At 37.0% G+C, this 19,014-nt stretch overlaps 1 protein-coding gene across 2 annotated transcripts in view; it reads left to right on the plus strand.

Annotated features, from left to right (window-relative positions):
- Nucleotides 1–19,014, plus strand: part of LOC103813686 (ankyrin repeat domain-containing protein 26-like) — a 47,162-nt gene that overhangs the window by 14,366 nt on the left and 13,782 nt on the right. For both annotated transcript variants that reach the window (XM_018910184.3, XM_030238579.2), the window contains exons 12-28: nucleotides 909–970; nucleotides 2,052–2,163; nucleotides 3,680–3,708; nucleotides 3,809–3,875; nucleotides 3,960–4,004; nucleotides 5,830–5,912; nucleotides 9,372–9,580; nucleotides 10,131–10,280; nucleotides 11,244–11,277; nucleotides 11,431–11,569; nucleotides 11,962–12,175; nucleotides 12,466–12,649; nucleotides 13,030–13,176; nucleotides 14,326–15,279; nucleotides 16,838–16,990; nucleotides 17,929–18,104; nucleotides 18,304–18,397. In XM_018910184.3, the coding sequence (XP_018765729.1) occupies nucleotides 909–970; nucleotides 2,052–2,163; nucleotides 3,680–3,708; nucleotides 3,809–3,875; nucleotides 3,960–4,004; nucleotides 5,830–5,912; nucleotides 9,372–9,580; nucleotides 10,131–10,280; nucleotides 11,244–11,277; nucleotides 11,431–11,569; nucleotides 11,962–12,175; nucleotides 12,466–12,649; nucleotides 13,030–13,176; nucleotides 14,326–15,279; nucleotides 16,838–16,990; nucleotides 17,929–18,104; nucleotides 18,304–18,397 (2,852 nt within the window). The remainder of the gene's footprint in view (nucleotides 1–908; nucleotides 971–2,051; nucleotides 2,164–3,679; nucleotides 3,709–3,808; nucleotides 3,876–3,959; nucleotides 4,005–5,829; nucleotides 5,913–9,371; nucleotides 9,581–10,130; nucleotides 10,281–11,243; nucleotides 11,278–11,430; nucleotides 11,570–11,961; nucleotides 12,176–12,465; nucleotides 12,650–13,029; nucleotides 13,177–14,325; nucleotides 15,280–16,837; nucleotides 16,991–17,928; nucleotides 18,105–18,303; nucleotides 18,398–19,014) is intronic.

Below are 19,014 nucleotides of genomic sequence, written 5' to 3' on the forward strand. Positions count from 1 at the left end.
TGCTGCGCAGGGGGCACTGGCAGAACCTGCTGTATTCTAGTGTTGTGCCTATACCTGCTCATCTGCCTATGTGTGTTTTACCCTAAGTATGTATTTGGCATAGTGTAAGTAGCCAGATTTCAGATTGGAACCAGCAGTTGCCTGTTCTGGGGTGGGTGCCCTCACAGGCATCCAGGTCCTTCCCCCTTCTTTATGTGAATGTGTCCACACAATTGGATTCTGAATCAGTTTTTCCTAATGGAATAGCTTAAAATAGAAATACAATTGTTAAATCTGTCTAGTAACCCCCTGAGACCAAACCTTAAAATTGTCTTAAAATTGTAGGGAAGAGGTTTGAATTTTAACCCCACCAAGACAGAAATGGCTTTTGTGTGTTTGGGTTAAGTGTTTGAGGTGTGAGCCTCGATTTTTAAACGGCAATGCTTAGGTGTCTAGCTTCTGGGGAGGGGCCGGGTAACAGCTTTGTCAGGGAAGATCTTTCCTAGTAGCACAACAAAGGGAGGATTGTTTCTTGGTGACTTTGTGCATGTTAGCATGAGGAGGTTTTGTATAGTGTTTCTGTGGTATCCACTGTACAGTGGAAAGTGATAGCAAATGCCAAATTTTGGAGCTGTAGGCTGGAGAGACCTTAACTCTGTATACAGCAGAACTGCAGGATACTGAAGTATCTTCCTGAATGTTACCCCAGCATGTTGGATATTGCCTGTAGCTTTGTTAGCTCTTGTGCATAGCCATCTTCTGATAGAAAGGAAGCAAAAGGAGCTGGAAGTGTAAAGGAGATAACATGGTGTGTCTGGGTGGGAAGAAACACTTGAAGAAAACTTGTTTCTTAGTTTGTCCTAATCAATGGAACCTGCATCTTTGGATGTACAAACACTCAAGCTTCTCACTTCTTACCTTATTTGTAGGTGCCCTTCCAACAATGGGAGCAGAGCAGGAGGAAGATGCTGAATCTCCCTGGGACTCCGAGGTACTTTTTGTGAAGGACACAAGGGTTTTCACTACAGGAAGTAGAAATAAGATCCAGAATCACTTGAGAGCTTCCCTTTCATTTGGACACTCCTGTTGAAAAGGCTTATTTTCTCTTTTCTTCCTTTTGCTGTATGTTTGTGACTGGGGGCCCTTGAAATAATTCTGCTCTAGGCCAGCTGCTCAGTTAGGGTTGGGATGAAGTTAGGTTGAGCTAATGGCTTGGGTCACAGTATATTCCTGAAACAGTGAAGTTCCTTGCTGCTTAAAATATTCTGACCTTTTCACAGAAGCTGGCAGGATTGTTGCTTTTTCACCATATACTCCTAGTCTGCTGACCTGCTTAGCTGTTGCCCTTGGGGTCTAGAAGCAGGATGGCAAGCTGGTTCTTAACAGATCTCTCTACCCTTTTGTAGGTGTACTCTGGTCCTCTTTAAAATCATGTTCAACAGAGGCACTGCTCATGCTGGCCTTGTTTGCCTTTTTCATTCTTTCTGTCCATGGCAATCAGCAAGGTCTGTAGCTAAGTCACTCTGGTTCTTCTTTTGAGAAAAACAAACTTTTCCCATCCCCTTCTTAAAAATAAAAGGCTTAAACATTGTTAGTTTCAAGGTGATTTTAAGCTCTGCCTTGCTTTGTTCAATCCAAATGGCTCTTGCAATTGGGACCAGCACTGTGTTCATTCACTACCGCAGGATATATGCCTAAGGAATGGCAGTATGAACTTGAATGTCATATACAACTTCAGTAAAAATGTTGGACCACTGCAGACATGTAGTGTTGGTTCACATCCTGTGTCTTGAGTTACCATGTTAATTCTTGTTTGTGGTTGTCCAGTCTGTCAAGGTTTTTCAGTGTGGCAGAATAGTGGCATGAAGTTTTTGCTTAAGATCTGAGAACAACCAAAATTGCTGTGATTTTCCAATACACTGTGTTATGATGGATTCTTGCCAAGGGCCTTAAAACATTTTTGTATCTAGAATATACTTGATACCATGCTACATGAATTGGTTTAGCAGGAACTTTTGGTATAGAAATGAGTTGAAAATGCATTTGTACCAATTCTCATTCATGTGTTTTAGGTTACACAGGCGGATTCTGAAATGCAGAATAAGATACCATGTGGTGTGCTGCTCCCAGCTGCAGAGAGACATGGAACATGCTCCCAGTTTGTTTCAGGGGAAAGCGACAATGGTAACTTCCTGCTGGGCTAATGTTTGTCTGTAAGCATTTATAAGCTAAAGTAAACTTTTATCATGTCTGTCTTAGAAATGCTGTGACGGTATGAATGCAAACCATATCTATGAAGTGGTTATTGTTTGTTAACTAATGCCAGTAATCACAGCACTTGCTGGCTAGTTTGTAAAGGAAGTTCTTTGCATTATTTGTGTTCTTGCAGTGAGTATCTAGTTTTTTGATTCAGGTTCTTGTTTCATAGCGATGACAGTGTATGTCTGTTAGGACTGACTCTTCTCAACATTTAACATTCTTAGATGATAATGCAGCTGAAGACAGCTGTGATCTGGCTTAGCATTTTTGTCACCCCTAGCTTAACCTTTGATAGCATTTTGATAGCTTTATGTTGTGCTTTGCCTAGGAGCTAAAGTAGAACTACAAGTACAGGGATTTTTGCTGAGGATTTCTGCCTGTAGTTTGTGACACTGTCTCTTGAGTGTCTTGAGCAAAACTTTACAAGCTTCCAGGAGTTTCAAATGTAGTTGTTAACTATTTGTCATGGAATTCTGCTTAGACAAGAATTCTGCTAAGACAAGCTTAGCATCAGTGTGAAAAGATGGTGAAAGGTGGTTATGGTAATCTTTCTAAGGTCTTTCCACACTGCTGGACCACCAGGTTTACTGAAATTTAATACTGTTTTTTAATGCTGGTTTTGGTTTTTTTTAATATAAAATATAAATAATTTTGTTTAAATATAAAATTATTGCCATGGAGCCATTCTTAATAATTCTAAGTATTCTTTCATATACTTCTTTAGTGAGAGGACCCAAACCGTAATATTACTTAAGCAGAGGATTTGAGAAGAATAGGTGGGATTTTGTGGGTTTGGAAATGATTTAATGTTGGACAAAATTTAAAAAAATATTTGGAACTATGTTGTAAATGTAGATTAAAACCTGACAACATTTGTTTCTGTTGTTCCCTTGCAGTCTGATGAACACTGCCTTGACTTTACCTTGTTAGACATACATGAGGTTTCTCTGTCTGCATCCATGCTTTCTTAGTCCCATCAATGGAAAAGAAAATCCTCCTCGATATTAAGCACTTGTAGAATAATCACAATCATTACTGTGATTATTTATGATCATTCATTGCAGCAAACCAGCTTTGGCTTTTGAAATAATCCTTTTAGAAAGCAAGATTCAGCTCCTCAAAAGGACTAAATATTTTAATCTTGTTCTGTTAACAAGCATGACCTTACTGCTTCACCTATATTGTCCTAGTTCTGTGACAATAATTTTTAAATCCAAGGTGTATAATGGGAAGTATGCGTTGTCCTTTTCTTGTATGCTAAGACACATGCTGCATGATGAGGTAAACGGAATGTTAGGTATTGTACTCTTGATGAAATAATGCTTGTGATAATGCTAAGTATTAACTAATACTTAGTTGTAGAAACTACTGATGTTGAATGGGGTAAAACGTACCCACAGTTTAAAAAAATAACATTTCCCAAAATATTTTTCACTTCCAGGCTTTTTGGAGAAGCCCAACAATTCACAGGTAAGTATTTGTTCATGTTAGAATGACTACTTATTCTGCTCATTAAATAGTTTGTAGTTATTTTGAATTTGGTGTTTAATTGTTGAATTGTCTTTCACAGCTGAAGACTCCCATATCTGCTTTGGAAATGAACGAAACTTCTCCTGAAAACAGGCAGCAGAAGTCAGGTAATATTTCCTTTAAGTGGTTCTGGATTTAGCTTCATAATCTTTTAGGAGTATTTAATAAGGCATCTGTTTTATGTTTTGCAGATCTATTGCAGGAATTTGATTTAGAAGATGTTGAGGATATTGAAGGTATTCATGACCATCTCTTTGTCAAGTTCTTTCATGGGCAGACACATTGTAATTGGAAATCCTTTTTTAATTTTAAATTAATGGTTCTAAAAAGGTGTTCTGGAAGCAGAAGGACTACTGAAATATGCACCTGTACATGTTTGCTCCCTCCTACAGTCTTCCCTTCCATGATGTTGGTTTCCTCCAGCATGCATATTGTCACCTCCCCTTTTCAGGCAGTCCTGAAGAAGGAGGAACATTGATGCCTTGTGTTTTTCCTGCCTTTTCCCTTGTTCTCTGCCAGTTACACAGAAATTTCAAGATTGATTAAACACTAGGTGAAATAGATCTTATGGGCTCCAAAGATCCTAAAATCTTACTTGAAGACTGATACTTCAAAGTCAGCTTTCAACTCAAGTTGAAAACTTCTCTAATGGGCATGACTAAATTTTATTTGGGTTGCTTTTGATTACAACAGTCTTGATAGTGATAACTTAGGATACCCACTGCAGTAATTTCTGTGGTGCTACCTAGAAATGTTCCTCAACCACCAGCACGTCTGTCTGTTTTTACTGCTGGCTAGAGCCTTCGTCTGCACCAGCAAACAGCTTGGTATTGGGATATCTTATAAGCATGAGTAAAGTCTAAAGCTGCTCTTGCTGAAAAACAAGGAAAAGGGAAAAATGCCTGTGTTCCTTTGTAGAACATTATCCTTAGATAATCCCTAATTATTGCTGTTATTATCTTTAGTATTTATCAGATTATCTGAAATGCATCAGAATTATCAAGAGAGCATCATAACAACCCTGTGAAATAACTGCTGTCAATCCATTAATAACTGTTGTGTAGTGCCTTGTACTGAAATACCAAACAATCAAATCTACAAAAAATCTCAGAAATTTTACCCAGCAGTGAGGTGGGAGGAAATGTTGTTACTTCACACTGGGTAACTTGGAGTCAGAATTGACCTCTGGAGACCTTTGACTGACTGAGGAGCTCAGACTCCAGTTCAGACATAAAGTTGTAACTCTGAGCTTGTATCAAATGTTAAGAACCCTTCCAGGAAGGAAGACTTGCAATGTCTTCCACAAGAACAATGACAGTGAGGTGCTGCTTCTAAATTGTATCTGGGATTATCTGGAGTGCAGTTCTCTGGTGTAACAGAGATTCAGGGTAGGCTGCCAGACTGAGTGAATACATCTGAGAAGTTTGTGACCTGCCCATGTTATATAGAAATTCTGAGAGGGGTAATAGTGGAATCCAGTTTTCAACAGTGTAAGCAAAGTGTTCAGACCATGGATTGTTTCTCAGCATCACACAAGTCTGCCTTTCCATTTCCATCTCTGTCTTCTGCAACAGATAAGGTAGAAGTTTGAAATACTCCGTCCAGATCTAGAGACAGATTTGTTTCATGGATAGAGTAAAGCTGCGACCTTAAAATATTTGAAAGCTATGATTTTTTTTTCACGATTTTTTGTGTACTGCACATATGCACAGAGGGGAATTACAGCTCCTGGAACCATGTAACTATTTACTGTATGGCTCACAAAGTTTCAAAGAGAAAGATCAAGATAATGCACATTTAAGAAACAGGATTGGTTGATTTGTGACCACTTGCAGCAATTTTCAGCAAATTTCCTTTACATGCCCTGTGAGAAAACAATGTACATAGATACATCTTCAATCTGTTTTATGGTAATTTTTGTCTCGAAGAGCTCACAACTTAGAGGCAATGCATTTTTTTGTGTTAAGATTTTTCTCACAAATATGATTCAAGATGCACCCTAAATGTAAATAAGTAGTATTAGGTCATGCTGGTTATCAAAATATAGTTTTCTTACTGTAGGTGAGTACTCGGGATCTACTTTTCGTATGTCATCAGCAGCTGAAAAAGAAGATAAGGATGCCATTGAAAACTATGGAGTGTGGGTATGTAACACCAAAGGTTTTGAATTAAGAGTCTGGAACAGTAAATTGTATTATACTCTGTAAAGCAAAGAATTATATATTATATACATGTAAAGTGAAGGAAACTTACTAGTCAATGAATAATTCTGGAGAATCCTGTAGATAAAGGTTGTATAACAGCCTGAAGTAAAATGGGATGCAGTCTTCTTATGGTGGGGAAAAGTCCTTATTGTTGAATTGGATACTTGCTGTGGCACTAATTTGTTTCCAGCTGGTTTGCTTAGACTTTGTTCAGTGTTCTTCCTTTTGCGCAGTGCTGAGAAACAGAGCAGTCAAATTCTTTTTTTTCCCCTATGCAAAATGCACACTCAAGAAAAGAAGGAAATTTGTCTATAGTGTGCTGATCTATCTGATTAAGTATGCCTGGTCTTCCACTTCATAACAGAAGAAGAAACAAACAAAAAAAAAGTTTAATTTTGTGACCTCAATGCTTTCCATGTCTCTGCAAAATATGTGCTTGTTTGGCCATGTTAGTAAGTGTTTGAAAAGGTTTTATCAGAGGGCATTTTAGAAGGGAATAAGGCAGATATCCTGTTTGTGTTGGGCCTACAACAGGAGAGGGAGAGGGCTAGAGGGGAGTCTAGGAGTCTTCTCCAGCACCTCAAGGCACAGTGGAGCAAATCACTTCTACCCCACACCCAGGTATGATGAAAAAGGAACATGCTTGATATTGACAGGCAGAGCATGGAACTTCGGCCTACTGGAAGTGGTCGTGGTTGGGCAGTGAGGGAACTTGGGGAAGACACATGGGAGCTGGCTGAGGTGCTCCTTCCCTGTCCTGAAAGCAGGAATTTTGGCAGAGAGAGAAGGGCCTGGCTAACGAGAGAGAGGAGTTGAGTGGTCTCAGCCCCTTGGGACTGCGTCTGCAGGCCTGTGTGAAGGCACTGGGAAGCGCATGGGGAAGGAGCATGTGAGGAGCAGGGTGTGGGGTCAGGGACAGGGGGACACTGGGGGCCTTGAGTGAGGCTTGGTATGGTTTCCCATTAGTTTGGGTTCCTGACTTTTGGGATGAGGAAAGGAATGGACAGGTTTCCCTCATAAATGCTTTTCTTTGGATCTTGGAATGAAATTGAACATTTCTGTGCCTTGTGAAGAAATAGGCCCAGTTCTCCATGTTGTGGACAATAAAAATGTTGTCATGTTAATTAGCACTGTATTAGCTTAGCTGGCAGGGTATTGTGAAATGCCAGACAGTATGGAGGAAGGAAGGAAGGAAGGTGAGGAAACATGGGCAATTCCAAAGAAAAATGGTATTAAAGCAGCAAACATGAAAAAAATCAAGTGCTGTCTAACAAAGGCCGCTGGTTACAGAAAGCAGGCAGGCCGAAAGGTGAAAGTAACCTTCATCTAGACAACTCCAATCCTAGAAAAGCTGTTGTCTCTAGTAAGTCCTAGTAGCTAGTAAGTCTTTTATTTTTAAGAAAAAGGTGAGTCAGTGAACCTTTAATTTAGTATCCCTTGACTTATATTATAAAAATTGTTTTCAGAATATCTTGATGCTGTTATTTCTGTTACATGATAGGATGAGTTTGCAATGGAAATTACCTAGATTAACTTCCTTTTTCTTGGTAATCTTTTTGTCTGTACCTGTTTACTTAAGGATAAATATATTTTTGAAACTACCAACTTGATAGAAAAAACAGCACATGAAAATCAGACTGACAAAGCAGGAGTTTCACATCAGGAAGCCCTAAAAAAAAATGAGGAATTTCACAGTGCTGACAAGGAGTTAAATCTAAAACCATGGGAAGAAAGATATGAAAGAATGTGGGTTGAAAATGAGAAAAGGGAATTGAAAACAAATTTCAAAAGCATTACAGCAGAGCTGAAGCAGTTGTTTGGTGAAAATGAAGCTGGGGAAACTGCTTCCCTTGTGGAAGAAATACCAGAAGATGGCTTTGATGAAGAATTGAAGAGTTCTCACATTTTTTCATCTCCTGTGACAGAATCAAGGAATAATTTAGAAAGCCAAGGTGAATTTGGAGATAATAAACTTACACTATGTGGAAAAATACCCAAAAGGGAAATCGTATTTCCAAGTAGTGGTGTTCTTCCTGATCAAAATACGTTAAAGACAAATGTAGAAGATACCTGGAATACAGATGAAGAAGCTGGCACTAAGAATGAAGATAACAGAATGGTGTCTCTAGCTAAAGGAGAGAAAAAGAAAATACCTACTATGGAAACAGAAGAGAATGATAATGGAAATAGTAAAAATGCAGAGGAAGGTCCTGTTTACTCCCTGAGACATGGTTTGAAATCAAGTATTTTGGGTGAAATTTCTAATATTCTTCCTCAAACAAGACCTGTTTGTACAAGTGATGAGAGTGTACATTCTGTAACAGAAATAAAACTTAAAAAGTACTCTGGATTTAATGATGGTATTCCTAAGGGCTGCTGTATCAACAGTAATATAGGGGAAACTGAAAGTCTTTTTATTAGTGCTCAGGAGTCGTGTGATGTGCTGGAAAGGAGTCTTGATGAAGAGCTAAAACGAGATATGGAAAGATTTAAGAGTAAGGTAGGAATGCTGCAAACAGTATTCCTGGCTTTGGAGAAAGAGAAGGTACAGCTGCAAAAAGAGGTAGTTCACCTGCTACTCCTTATTCTTTAGTCTTTCTCCATATCAATGGTCCTGTTCACTTCAGCTATTCATCATTAAATGAAGATGCTTTGTGCAAATTAGTTGTTGTTTGAATGAAAATACAATAGTTATGAATAAAGACAGCAGTGGAGAGTTGCCTTTTCCCCTTTTTCAGAAAACACAGAATGCACTATTGTTCCGGTTTAACAGTATGTGGCATTCAGTTCCAGTGTAAGAAGTTATCACTTCATTGACATAAAAAGAAGTGCACACAATTAAATCAGTTTTGATTCTGAAACAAAGAATGAAAATAGCTTCTGAACAGGGTCTTGACTGAACATCTCATTTGCTGTGATTTCTGCATGGTGATTTCTTCATTGCCCTTCACCTAAATTCCTGTTTCCTGTGAGTGAAGTTGTTTCTACTTGTGGGTTTGGCATCTTTTTCTCTGCTACCCTGCCTACCCTCCATGGAGGAAGCAGTTACCAAGCACACTTCTGTTTGATTTTTTTTTTTATTTCTGTTTTTATAACAAACATTGTACAGTCCATCTAACTCTTTATTCCATCAGTAACGCTTTTGCATTTTTGTTGTTCGTGGTTTAAGATACGCTGTTGTTTTCTTTCTAAGGACCATGTTTCTGTTACATCATGAGTGAATTTGAAGTATTTTCAATGAAAGTACACTTTGTTATGTAATTTTTGTGAAAATACTTGTCTATTTTTTTTTTACTACACTTCTTCAGAGGTAAACTCTGATTTATTCAGTCTTGGATGTTGTGTTTCTCTTTTATGAAAAGACTGATTAATACTTGAAACTTAATTTTCTTTTTTTAGGTTGAGAAGGAAAAAAACAAAGGAAGATGTTTCAATTCACAGACAGTGGCAAAAGAGGAAAATGTTGATAAATTAAATACACCACCACGCAACATTACTAATCAGCAAATGAAAGAAGAGCTTACACTAAGGAAGAATGACTCTTTGAAAATGGAGGATGAAAACACTACAGAAGAAAAAGTCAACAAGAATTTTTCACCTGAGGAGAGGTCAGAAATTATTAAAATGCCAATGAAAGTAGAATCTAAAGACGTGATATCTAATTCATATTTGTAGGATTACCTATGAACCTTTAGGTTTTCTAATATTCTAGTTGAAGCAGTTTCTTTGATGCTGAAAGCAATACTGAATAGGCTGCTGCTTCATAAACATTTAAGAGAAACACTTTTTTTTTTTAAAAAAAAGAGGGAAAAGATATTACCAAATGAATATTTAAAATTTGAAGGAGGCATTGATATTTTTATGAAATCCTAAGCAGAAGGGTTTTTCTGTCTATCCTTCGAAGGAATCTCTGCTCTTAATACTTCCTCTAATATTGATATAAGATACTTCCTGAATCTCGTTCAGGTTCCACATTCCCCCCTCATTCCTAGGGCAAGGTTTTTTAAATACTTTTAAATACTCCACAATCCTTGGAGTTAGTCTGTGTTTTGTCAGAGATATTTTTCATCTCAGTTGTTTCTGGACATCATCTTATGTCTGTTTCAAAAAAATATTTTCTGTAAAGTTACTCAATTTCTTTTTTTCTGTTTAATGTAGTGAACTTGCCCTGAAGCATGACATTACAAAGAACAATAAAGGACAGACTTCAAAGCAGAAGATTAATCAGCAGATGAGCTCTTCCAGTGGGAATAATTTTCAAGTACTAGATGATAGCACTTCCAGTGAAACATCTCAAGAGGAAGGAAGGTACTGAATATAAGAAATGTTATAGCTAAAACTTACTTAATCATAAAAATTGACCTAAAGCTCAAGGTAAGTTTATTGTAAACCTGATGTGCACAATGGTTTTTGTTCCTTCATGTGACAGTATGACTTGCTATCCTTTGTGTTTCAAAACACAGCCTTTTTGCTTTATGTGCTTTGAACATCTTACCAAGTTCATTATAAAGACAATGAGCGCAAGTACTGAAAGATTACCTAAAGGTCAGTGTATATGTCAACATATATTTTTAAAAAGGCAGAAGAGAGACTTATACAAAAACAAAGTTGCTATTTCATCACATGCGTCTTAGGGTTTGAGTATTTTTCTTTTTATGTTTTGTTCTTCATCTATATATCCTCTTGATTTCATGCCTACTCAGACATAAGTGTGAGGGGCAAAATGAAAAACAGAAATTGTCAACAGGGTACAAGCACTGTTCAGCAATAGCTAAACCACTGGTGTGTTGTCAACACTGTTTTGGTCGGAAATGTAACACATAGCATTGTGTGGGCTGCTCTGAAGAAAATTAACTCCACTCCAGTCACCCTAAGTACACTAGAGAATCTAAAATTACGTTCTTTGACCTAAAATTAAGTTCTTTGACCTTAAGGGAAAGTCTAAATACTGAAGAGAAATAAACCTCTAGTATTAAACAGGGAATGCACATAACTATGTATCTGTATATCTCAATGTCTGTAGCTATATGATTCCTTTCACTTTGAGTGAACAGTTATTTCAACTTTTTGCTTAATATCTTGTGAAAAAAATAATCTCCCAATAAGGCTGATATTTTTTTTTCTAGTATTCACCTATGTCTAAAAAAACTCTTATATTAAATTTTATTTTAATTCCCAAATTACTGAAATTACATTTTCAAAACCAACTTTAGATATTGTTCTTAATGCAAGATAAACATTCCAGAACTGAAATACATTTTTGTTTTCCAGACCTGCAGCAAAAGCAGCAAGTGCAAAGAACAAGGTACTGTAAAATTGGTTTTTTGATAAATAGTTTTGTCAGCTTTTAATCATTCAGATGGGACCGATCAGATATGGACTGTGAATGAAAGAATGAGTCATTCATGTATCTGTAATATTACGTAGTTGTATACAGAAAATACTGTACTGTTTGTAGGTCAACATACAAATGGATGTAACTGATGACCTCGATTTTACTCACTCATCTGACACAACATCAGAGGACATCAAATTACCAACATCCACCTACAAAGAGGCTGTGTTGCTCTTGGAACAGCTTACTGTGGATCATACAGGTATGTTCTAAAGTCACTTTTTCCTCAGATCTTACAAGTTTGAAACATGGTTTCTTTATGTGTACTCCTAGATATCCTGGTTCATCACTGACCCATGTGTGTACAGAGCAGCTGTTTTTCCTTTGCCTTTGCCTGAGTGGTGGTTTTGTCTTCTCCTAAGTATATTTTTATGAGGTGCCACCAGCATGGCTGAAAGGCTCAGTTGTGCCCTGCAGTTAGTCCATTGTCTGTCTGGCATGCAGCAACCCCTAGCCTCTTCTCACAGAGAACTCCCACTGCCTTCCTTCAGTCTTTCAACTACCAAAACTTTATCACCTACACCAAATCAAATAATTTACACATTAGAAAGTATTTAGCCTATGTGCAACTTTGTCTTCTCTATCTCAAAATAGGTTCTGCTATTTTACTGAAAATTCAAAACATACTTCTTAAATATGAACAAATAATAGAGCATGAAAAAAATCGGTTTGCAGCGGTCTGGAGAGAAGTAAGAAAACTGGAAAGTGAAAAGGAGGAATCAAAATTAATAGCAGAAGAGACTCAAGATTTGAAATCCATATTGGCTCACCAAGAAGTGGAATGGAAAAGTGATATCCAAAGCCTTAAGTGTGTAATCTTGTGTTCTGATAACATATTACCTTGTAACAGTATATTTACCTAGATAAACTTACAAGTGATAAAACAGTCAATAATTTATTTCCATATACTGTAAATGTGATACCATGGATAATGGAATGATGATAGAATTCTTTAAAAAGTTAAAAATTAGAGTAAAAATATAAAATCTGAAAATATTTAACATTTTATGGTTTGAGTTGTTTCTGCAAATTCATAGTGTAGAATATTTAATTTTTATATCAGTGCTTTAGTTTATCAACTATACTGTTAATTCCCAGGTTTACTTTGAAACAAGAAGAGGAAAAGAGACTCAGAATAGAAACACTATATGAGAAAACAAAAGAAAAACTTAGAAGGAAAGAAGAGCAATGTTGTAAAGAGATGGACGAGAAACAGCAACTTGAGTTACAATCAAGGAATTTAGAAATGGAGTTAGTAACACTGAGAAAGCTCTTCAAACAGGTATATTAGATAATGACTTAAACACTTGTCTTCTTATTTTCTGCTTCTTTTTAATTAGTGTTGTATTCCAGTATGCCTAAAGAAGAGGCACTTTCTTAATGGAAGAGGCATTGGGTAACTATTGCCAGATTTTGTGAACAGCTGGTTTCCAAGTAGTGTATTCCCTTTTTTTTTGTATTTCAAAGCCTAACTTTGAGCTATTTTTCAAAATTATAACAAAATAATAATTAAAATAACTAAATTATTTATAGATGGATTATTGTAACTCTAGCAAATACTAGCAAAAAGCAAAACTTTTTAAAAGTATAAAAGGAGAGTGGGGCAATATTGCTAGCTTTGATTTTTCTGAAGGTGCAAGTAATTTAATTGTGTTATTGTAGGTTGAAGATGAGCGTGATGAAATACAGAGACAGCTCTCTCAGGAAAAGAGTGCCAGAGCCCTGCAAGAAGGCATTTTAAACAACCACCTTTGGAGACAAAAGGAACTAGAAGAAGAAACAAGAAGAACTATAGGAAAAAGTTCAGATGTAAGGAGATTTTTTTTTCTAATTAATTCAATTTCACCATGTTTGTTCTAAAGTTATAATAAAATTATAATTTTTTTCTGCTTCTTGATGGATTATTTTAGAGTGTAATTTTACTGTGCAAATACCTCTTCTGTTTTCCCTTATGTCTTTAGGAATTCTGGAAAGCAGTATCAGTGCTGTATGTACAAGTAGAAAGCTAAAAGAAAACTCTATTTATGCCATTTTTTAAACTGTCTTGTTTTCATTTCCTTGACATTTTATCATCAGTTTTTAAGGTTTCTAGCAGTGAAACATCTAGCTACCTACATCCAGATTGACTAGGAAGGAAGTTGACACTCTATGTTCCCATTACTTAGGGTTTTTTAAATTATTTATTCCCTTATCAAGTGTGAAGTATGAAGTTCTGTTCCACCTCCACGTACTAAAGTTTTATGAAGGAAGATCAGCAAGCAATTAAACTCTCAATACTAGTTAAAATAATTGAAGGAGAATAAGCAATCATGGACACTATTAAAAAAAAAAGTCTTGAAGTTTAATGAATTTACTAAGAATGTGAAATTCTTGGAAGAATTATTTGTTCTTGGCTGTACTGCCCCGTAAATATAGAGTGAATATATTTACGTGGAAAATAATGTGTATAATAAACAGTCACTATACAAGACTCTTGCATTCCAGCGATGATTCAGCTGTATAGCAAACTTTCAGTAATGCCAAAAAAAGTGTCAAGAAGACATTTAAAAGGAAAATACCCTTTTTAGCCTGGTAAACAGAGATTTTACTGTATTGGTAACACAGCTAAATTAATTTTAATGGAATATTTTAAAGGCATGCACACACAAGAAAGCACTGTTATTTTATACCTTTATACCTGAAATATTTTAAATAATTTTATTATTTAGTTGCTGGTTTACAGGAAAAAAGGTATTATTTATTTGACTTGTTTATTTATGGATGTTTTACGCCTTCATTCTATGCCTGCTTTGGACAAATGCACTGGTTCATAGAGTAACTTATGTCTTATCTAAAATTTCATTTTCTTCTCTGCAGTCATGTTGCACTGTTAGAAACATTAAAATGCAGTTTAATGCTGAAGTAGTTTTGTAGATTTATTTCCCACCTGGATATTTATTCATGTTCTCTGTCATTCAGGAATCCGACACTGAGAGAGAAAAGGATCTGTTGTACAAAAATCAGTTACTGCAAGATGAGATTGCCATGCTAAGACTAGAACTTGATCAAATAAGACTTAGGCATCAGGAGGAAGAAGGAAAATATTTAGAGGAAAATGAGACCTTGAAAGAAAAAAATGAAGATCTCCAAAAAGAACTTAAGCTGAATGAGGAAACCTTAACACAAACAGTTTTTCAGTACAATGGACAACTGAACTTACTAAAGACAGAATCTGCAATGCTAACTTCCAAACTTGAGCAGACAAAAGAAAGCAAAGACAGGCTAGAGACAGAAATTGAATCATTTCGTTCCCGCTTGAACACTACTGTTCAAGAGCTTGAACGTCACCAGTCATCAAGAAGTGATGTTGAACGAACGTTTCAGAGAGAACGTGACGAATGGCTTCGCTTGCAAGACAAGCTCCATCATGATCTCTCAGATGTGCGAGAAGCCAACAAGAGCTTGTCTCAGCAGCTGAGTAAAGCTGAAAGCAAAGCTAATAGTCTAGAAAATGAGCTTCACCAGTTAAGACAAACGTTCAGAGAGAAAACATTGCTTTTAGAAATGACACAAAAAGAATTAAGTCAAACCCAGTGTCAGGCAAAGGAATATGATCATGCTCGACAGCTTGAGAAAGACCAAGTAAACAAACTTATAATAAAGCAGGAATCCATGCAGGAGCGATTGGCCCAGCTCCAGAGTGAAAACCATTTGCTCCGTCAGCAACTGGAAGATCTGCAGAACAAGGGGATCATCAAAGAAAAAGTAGTTAATGATGTGCAAGATCGGTTTAATGATATTTTCAACAAACTCAGAGCTGATACTGAGAAGCAAGTTTACCTCGTGGAAGAGAGAAACAAGGAGTTAGATGCCAAGTGTATTGATTTAAGAGAACAAGTCTACAAATATGAGACTGACAAAATAGAGAGAGAGGTAAAATACAGACTTACAGCAATTTAAAGTTTTCCAGTTCTTGAAATTATTTTGTGTTTCTAAAGTGTATCAGATACAAGCCATATGCATGGGACCAGATGATGATGATCTGTTCTGGTTTTTTATGTTTCTCTTGGACTGGAAGGGTTTGGTAAATGGGGTGTTATATCTGAGCTCATATCTGAGCAAAGAGCAAAAAAAGATATCCATGTCTGCTTTGATCAAGAAAGGTGATTGTTCTATAGAACTTCTTTCATCTCTTTTTCTTAGACCATTTTTTGCCCTATAGAATTTGTTTCAGTATTTGATGATTTTTAGTATTGCACTGATGACACAAATAAGAGTGATGTAAAAGGAAGAATGATCCAATATGTGACAGTTGAGAAATGAAGATGCAGATGAGTGAATTGTGTGTGAATGCACTTATATTAAGTTCCTGTAGAGAAAAAACATTGCTTTTCCCTAAGTTGCTATCAAAATTGAAGAATATTTTAGTCTCCAGGTATTACTGTATGAATATTCTGGGGGCTCTAAGAGGTCTACCTAGAGAATGCATCATTATCTGTGATCCTAGGATTAGGTAGGGTATTCTGTAATGACAGTGTTCTAGCCAATTTCAGGTAGAATAATGACTTAAAAATTGCCTTACCTATTTTGTTTAATCTCCCTTACTTTCTAGAAAATAGGAGCTGATAAAAGTCAGTATTTAGACACACTGGTGTTCGGTTTGTCACCTTTAATGATTTGAACAGTGATTTAAAATTACACTTCCTTCTTCCTAACAAGTCCAGAATCTTTGAGTGAGATAAATATAGGCATGTGTGAGATAAATGAAGAATAAAGCAGTTACCAGTTACTGTAAGGTGTGTGTGAGGAGAGAACTCCAGCAATACTGTCAGTCATTTTAACCTGAGAATTGCTGTGTATTCTTCATACCAAAACAACAGGTTCCCTCTGAAAATACTACATCTATATAACAGCATGAACTATCCAGGTTTTAGCAAACCTAATATGTCAGTATAAAGGCAGTTGTTATTCTAAAACATTCTTATTAAGATGGCTGGAAGAGGATGTGATTCAACATATTCTTAGAGTATATCTAAAAAAGAACTTTCAGATATAGGTATTCATTTAATTATATTTGTAAAATATAGGAATAGAACAAAGAATGATGTGATACCAAGTCCTGCCTTTGGTCAACGAAATAGTATTTGCAGTCAGACTATGGCTCTTGCATCTCAAAAGATTTCTTTAGATTATGTTAGTAAAATTCCCATGATTGCAGTGTGTGCTTATGCATGGTTTTAAGAAGAACAATATCTGGATCTTTTTTATGTTTTAGGAAACAAAAATCCTCATTAATAGCTGCTGACAGTTTCGGGGTGCTCAGCTGAGAAAGATGGAGAGGTGATTGTCTGTGCACATGTCTGCTGGTGACAGACAATTTCACTAGAGTTCAATCCAAAGACAAGTCTAACTCTGTAATCAAATAAGTAAAAGTAAAGGCATTTTTCATGTTCTTACAGCTTTATTCGTGCTCATTCAATTGTTTTACTAGGGCATGATCAGACAGCTGCAGCAGGAGCTTGCTGATGCCCTTAAAAAGCAATCTATGTCAGAAGCTTCACTTGAAGTTACTACACGCTACCGCAGTGACCTGGAGGAGGACAAGCTGCGCTTGCAAAAGGACTTGGAAAAGGCTAAAACCAAGGTTCATAATGTCTGTAATTATATGAATAAATCTTAGAGTGGCTGTTAAAAGTAGGATTGGATGTTGTCCTAAAACCCCAGTAAAAAATTAAAAAGGATAGATTTAATGATGTGTGAATCAATTGCATTGTTTTATAATCTCGGTGTCCATGTCTTTGACATGCGGACATTATGCCCTAACTTGGAAAAAAATTTTTATGTGTGAAGGTGCTTTTCACAATAAATTTCTGTCTATAATTATGCCTTTTTACCTTTGGTTTAGCCAAGCAGACTGTCTGATAGTAGCAATATTGGACTGCTGTATTTGGACATTTTTATACTCTTGCTTTCCCCCTGCCCCCACTCCCCCCACACTGCCCAGTCACCAGGTAACACATCAAATTCTGAATGCTTTTATAACTTATTCTGCATGTTTCCCCTTTGGCCCTGCTATAATTTGCCATCCTGAAGTCGCTTTCCTGCTAAGGAAATACAAGCTATTTCTGAGTTAGGGACTACCTTTCAGAGTGTTTTTCCAAGGTATGGACATATAGAGGCCTGGGAGTTCTAAAAGGAAAATAATTTAAAATTTGATCCTTATGAGGGACTTGTGAAGTCACTACAGAGAGATAAACTTCTTAATTCATGTTTTCACAGAGGAGCAAAGGAGTGAATACAAAGAGCATCCTAAGTCACCAAAAGAGTCAGAGAAGCAGTGTCAGTGCTTAGAACTGTGCTCTTGAAAATCCATGGAGGGATGGGAGAGGCTGCTGTAGAAGACTAGGAAGTAACAAAGCTTGTGTTCATGTGCTAGTAGAAGATTTGAAAGTTGAGATGATTACAGTTCTATGGGCAGAGGGCATGGGCAGATATCTGCAGCATGTGAATCGTTGGGCAGCAGCTGACTGCCCTGCATGAAAGCTCACCTGACAACTGTGGACTCTTTCTGTGATTTTGCAGTTGCGGGAGGTGGAAGAAAAGTATCTTCAGTCTGAGCACTGTGTTCGTGATTTGAAGTCTGCCTTGGATGATAAAGAAAGAGAAGCAACAGCTTCTGCCCAGAAACTGCAGGACCAGCTGTTGGCATCTTCTGAGACTAACACTACTATAAAACAACTGGAAGAACATGTGCAACAGTAAGAGAACACAGTGGGGTGAGGTATCTGTCACTTGCAGGGATTGGCTGGAAACCACAGCATAGATAGGTAGCCTTATTGTGTCACAGCAAATTATTAAGATTATGAAGAATGTTCTTGCTTTTTATTATTTTGCACTGTTCTTTTGGAATTGATGCTCTGGCAGATTTCTATAATAAGAACTGTATTTCTTTTTAAGCCTTGAAATTGAAAACACCAAATTGGAAGCCACTGTCCAGCAACAAAGCAACAGAATTGAAGCCTTGCAGAGAGACCTGCAAGCCTCTGCCTCAGTAAGCTGCTCATAAATTTCCCTTTTGGTGTCTCCTGAGCCTAATAACCTATTTCCCTGGGGAAATTTTATGGTGAGGTTTTCCTGGAGAGCCAAGGGGAGCTCAGTGCCTGCATTTTTCCTGAAGAGGCTGCTCAGAAAGCAGCCTGCTCTACTTTCCAGTCATCCAGCTTTGAAAATTTTCCCATGCTATAGCAAGTCAAACATAACACTCTAAAAGGTAAGGAGTTGACAGCAATACACTGGTGTAGCTATTGTCTGCTTTAGACCCTTCATAACATCAGATGCTGCTTTGGGGACTGCCATGTGTTCCATTTAAGGTATTCATCAAGTTTACTGGTGGAAATTCCACAGGGTATATTGATGCCAAGCCCTTTGTACCAGAGATCTGGCTGATATCATCAGACTGAAACAAAAGTTACATGTCCCAGAGCTTTTGCTGTGCAGAATTACTTTTTCTTTGGTTAATTGCTGTGTGTCTGTTCTTGTGAAACAGTGAAGAGGACTGCTTGTGGTATCTGCAAAACTCAGTGTGAGCCTTGGAATTTACTATAGCTTCTACACGGTGGTTAATTTTAGCTTGGATAAGGTGCTAACATCTGTGGCCTGAATTAAGAG

This window comes from Serinus canaria, chromosome 1A, assembly GCF_022539315.1.
Source record: "Serinus canaria isolate serCan28SL12 chromosome 1A, serCan2020, whole genome shotgun sequence".
Taxonomy (NCBI): Eukaryota; Metazoa; Chordata; class Aves; order Passeriformes; family Fringillidae; genus Serinus; species Serinus canaria.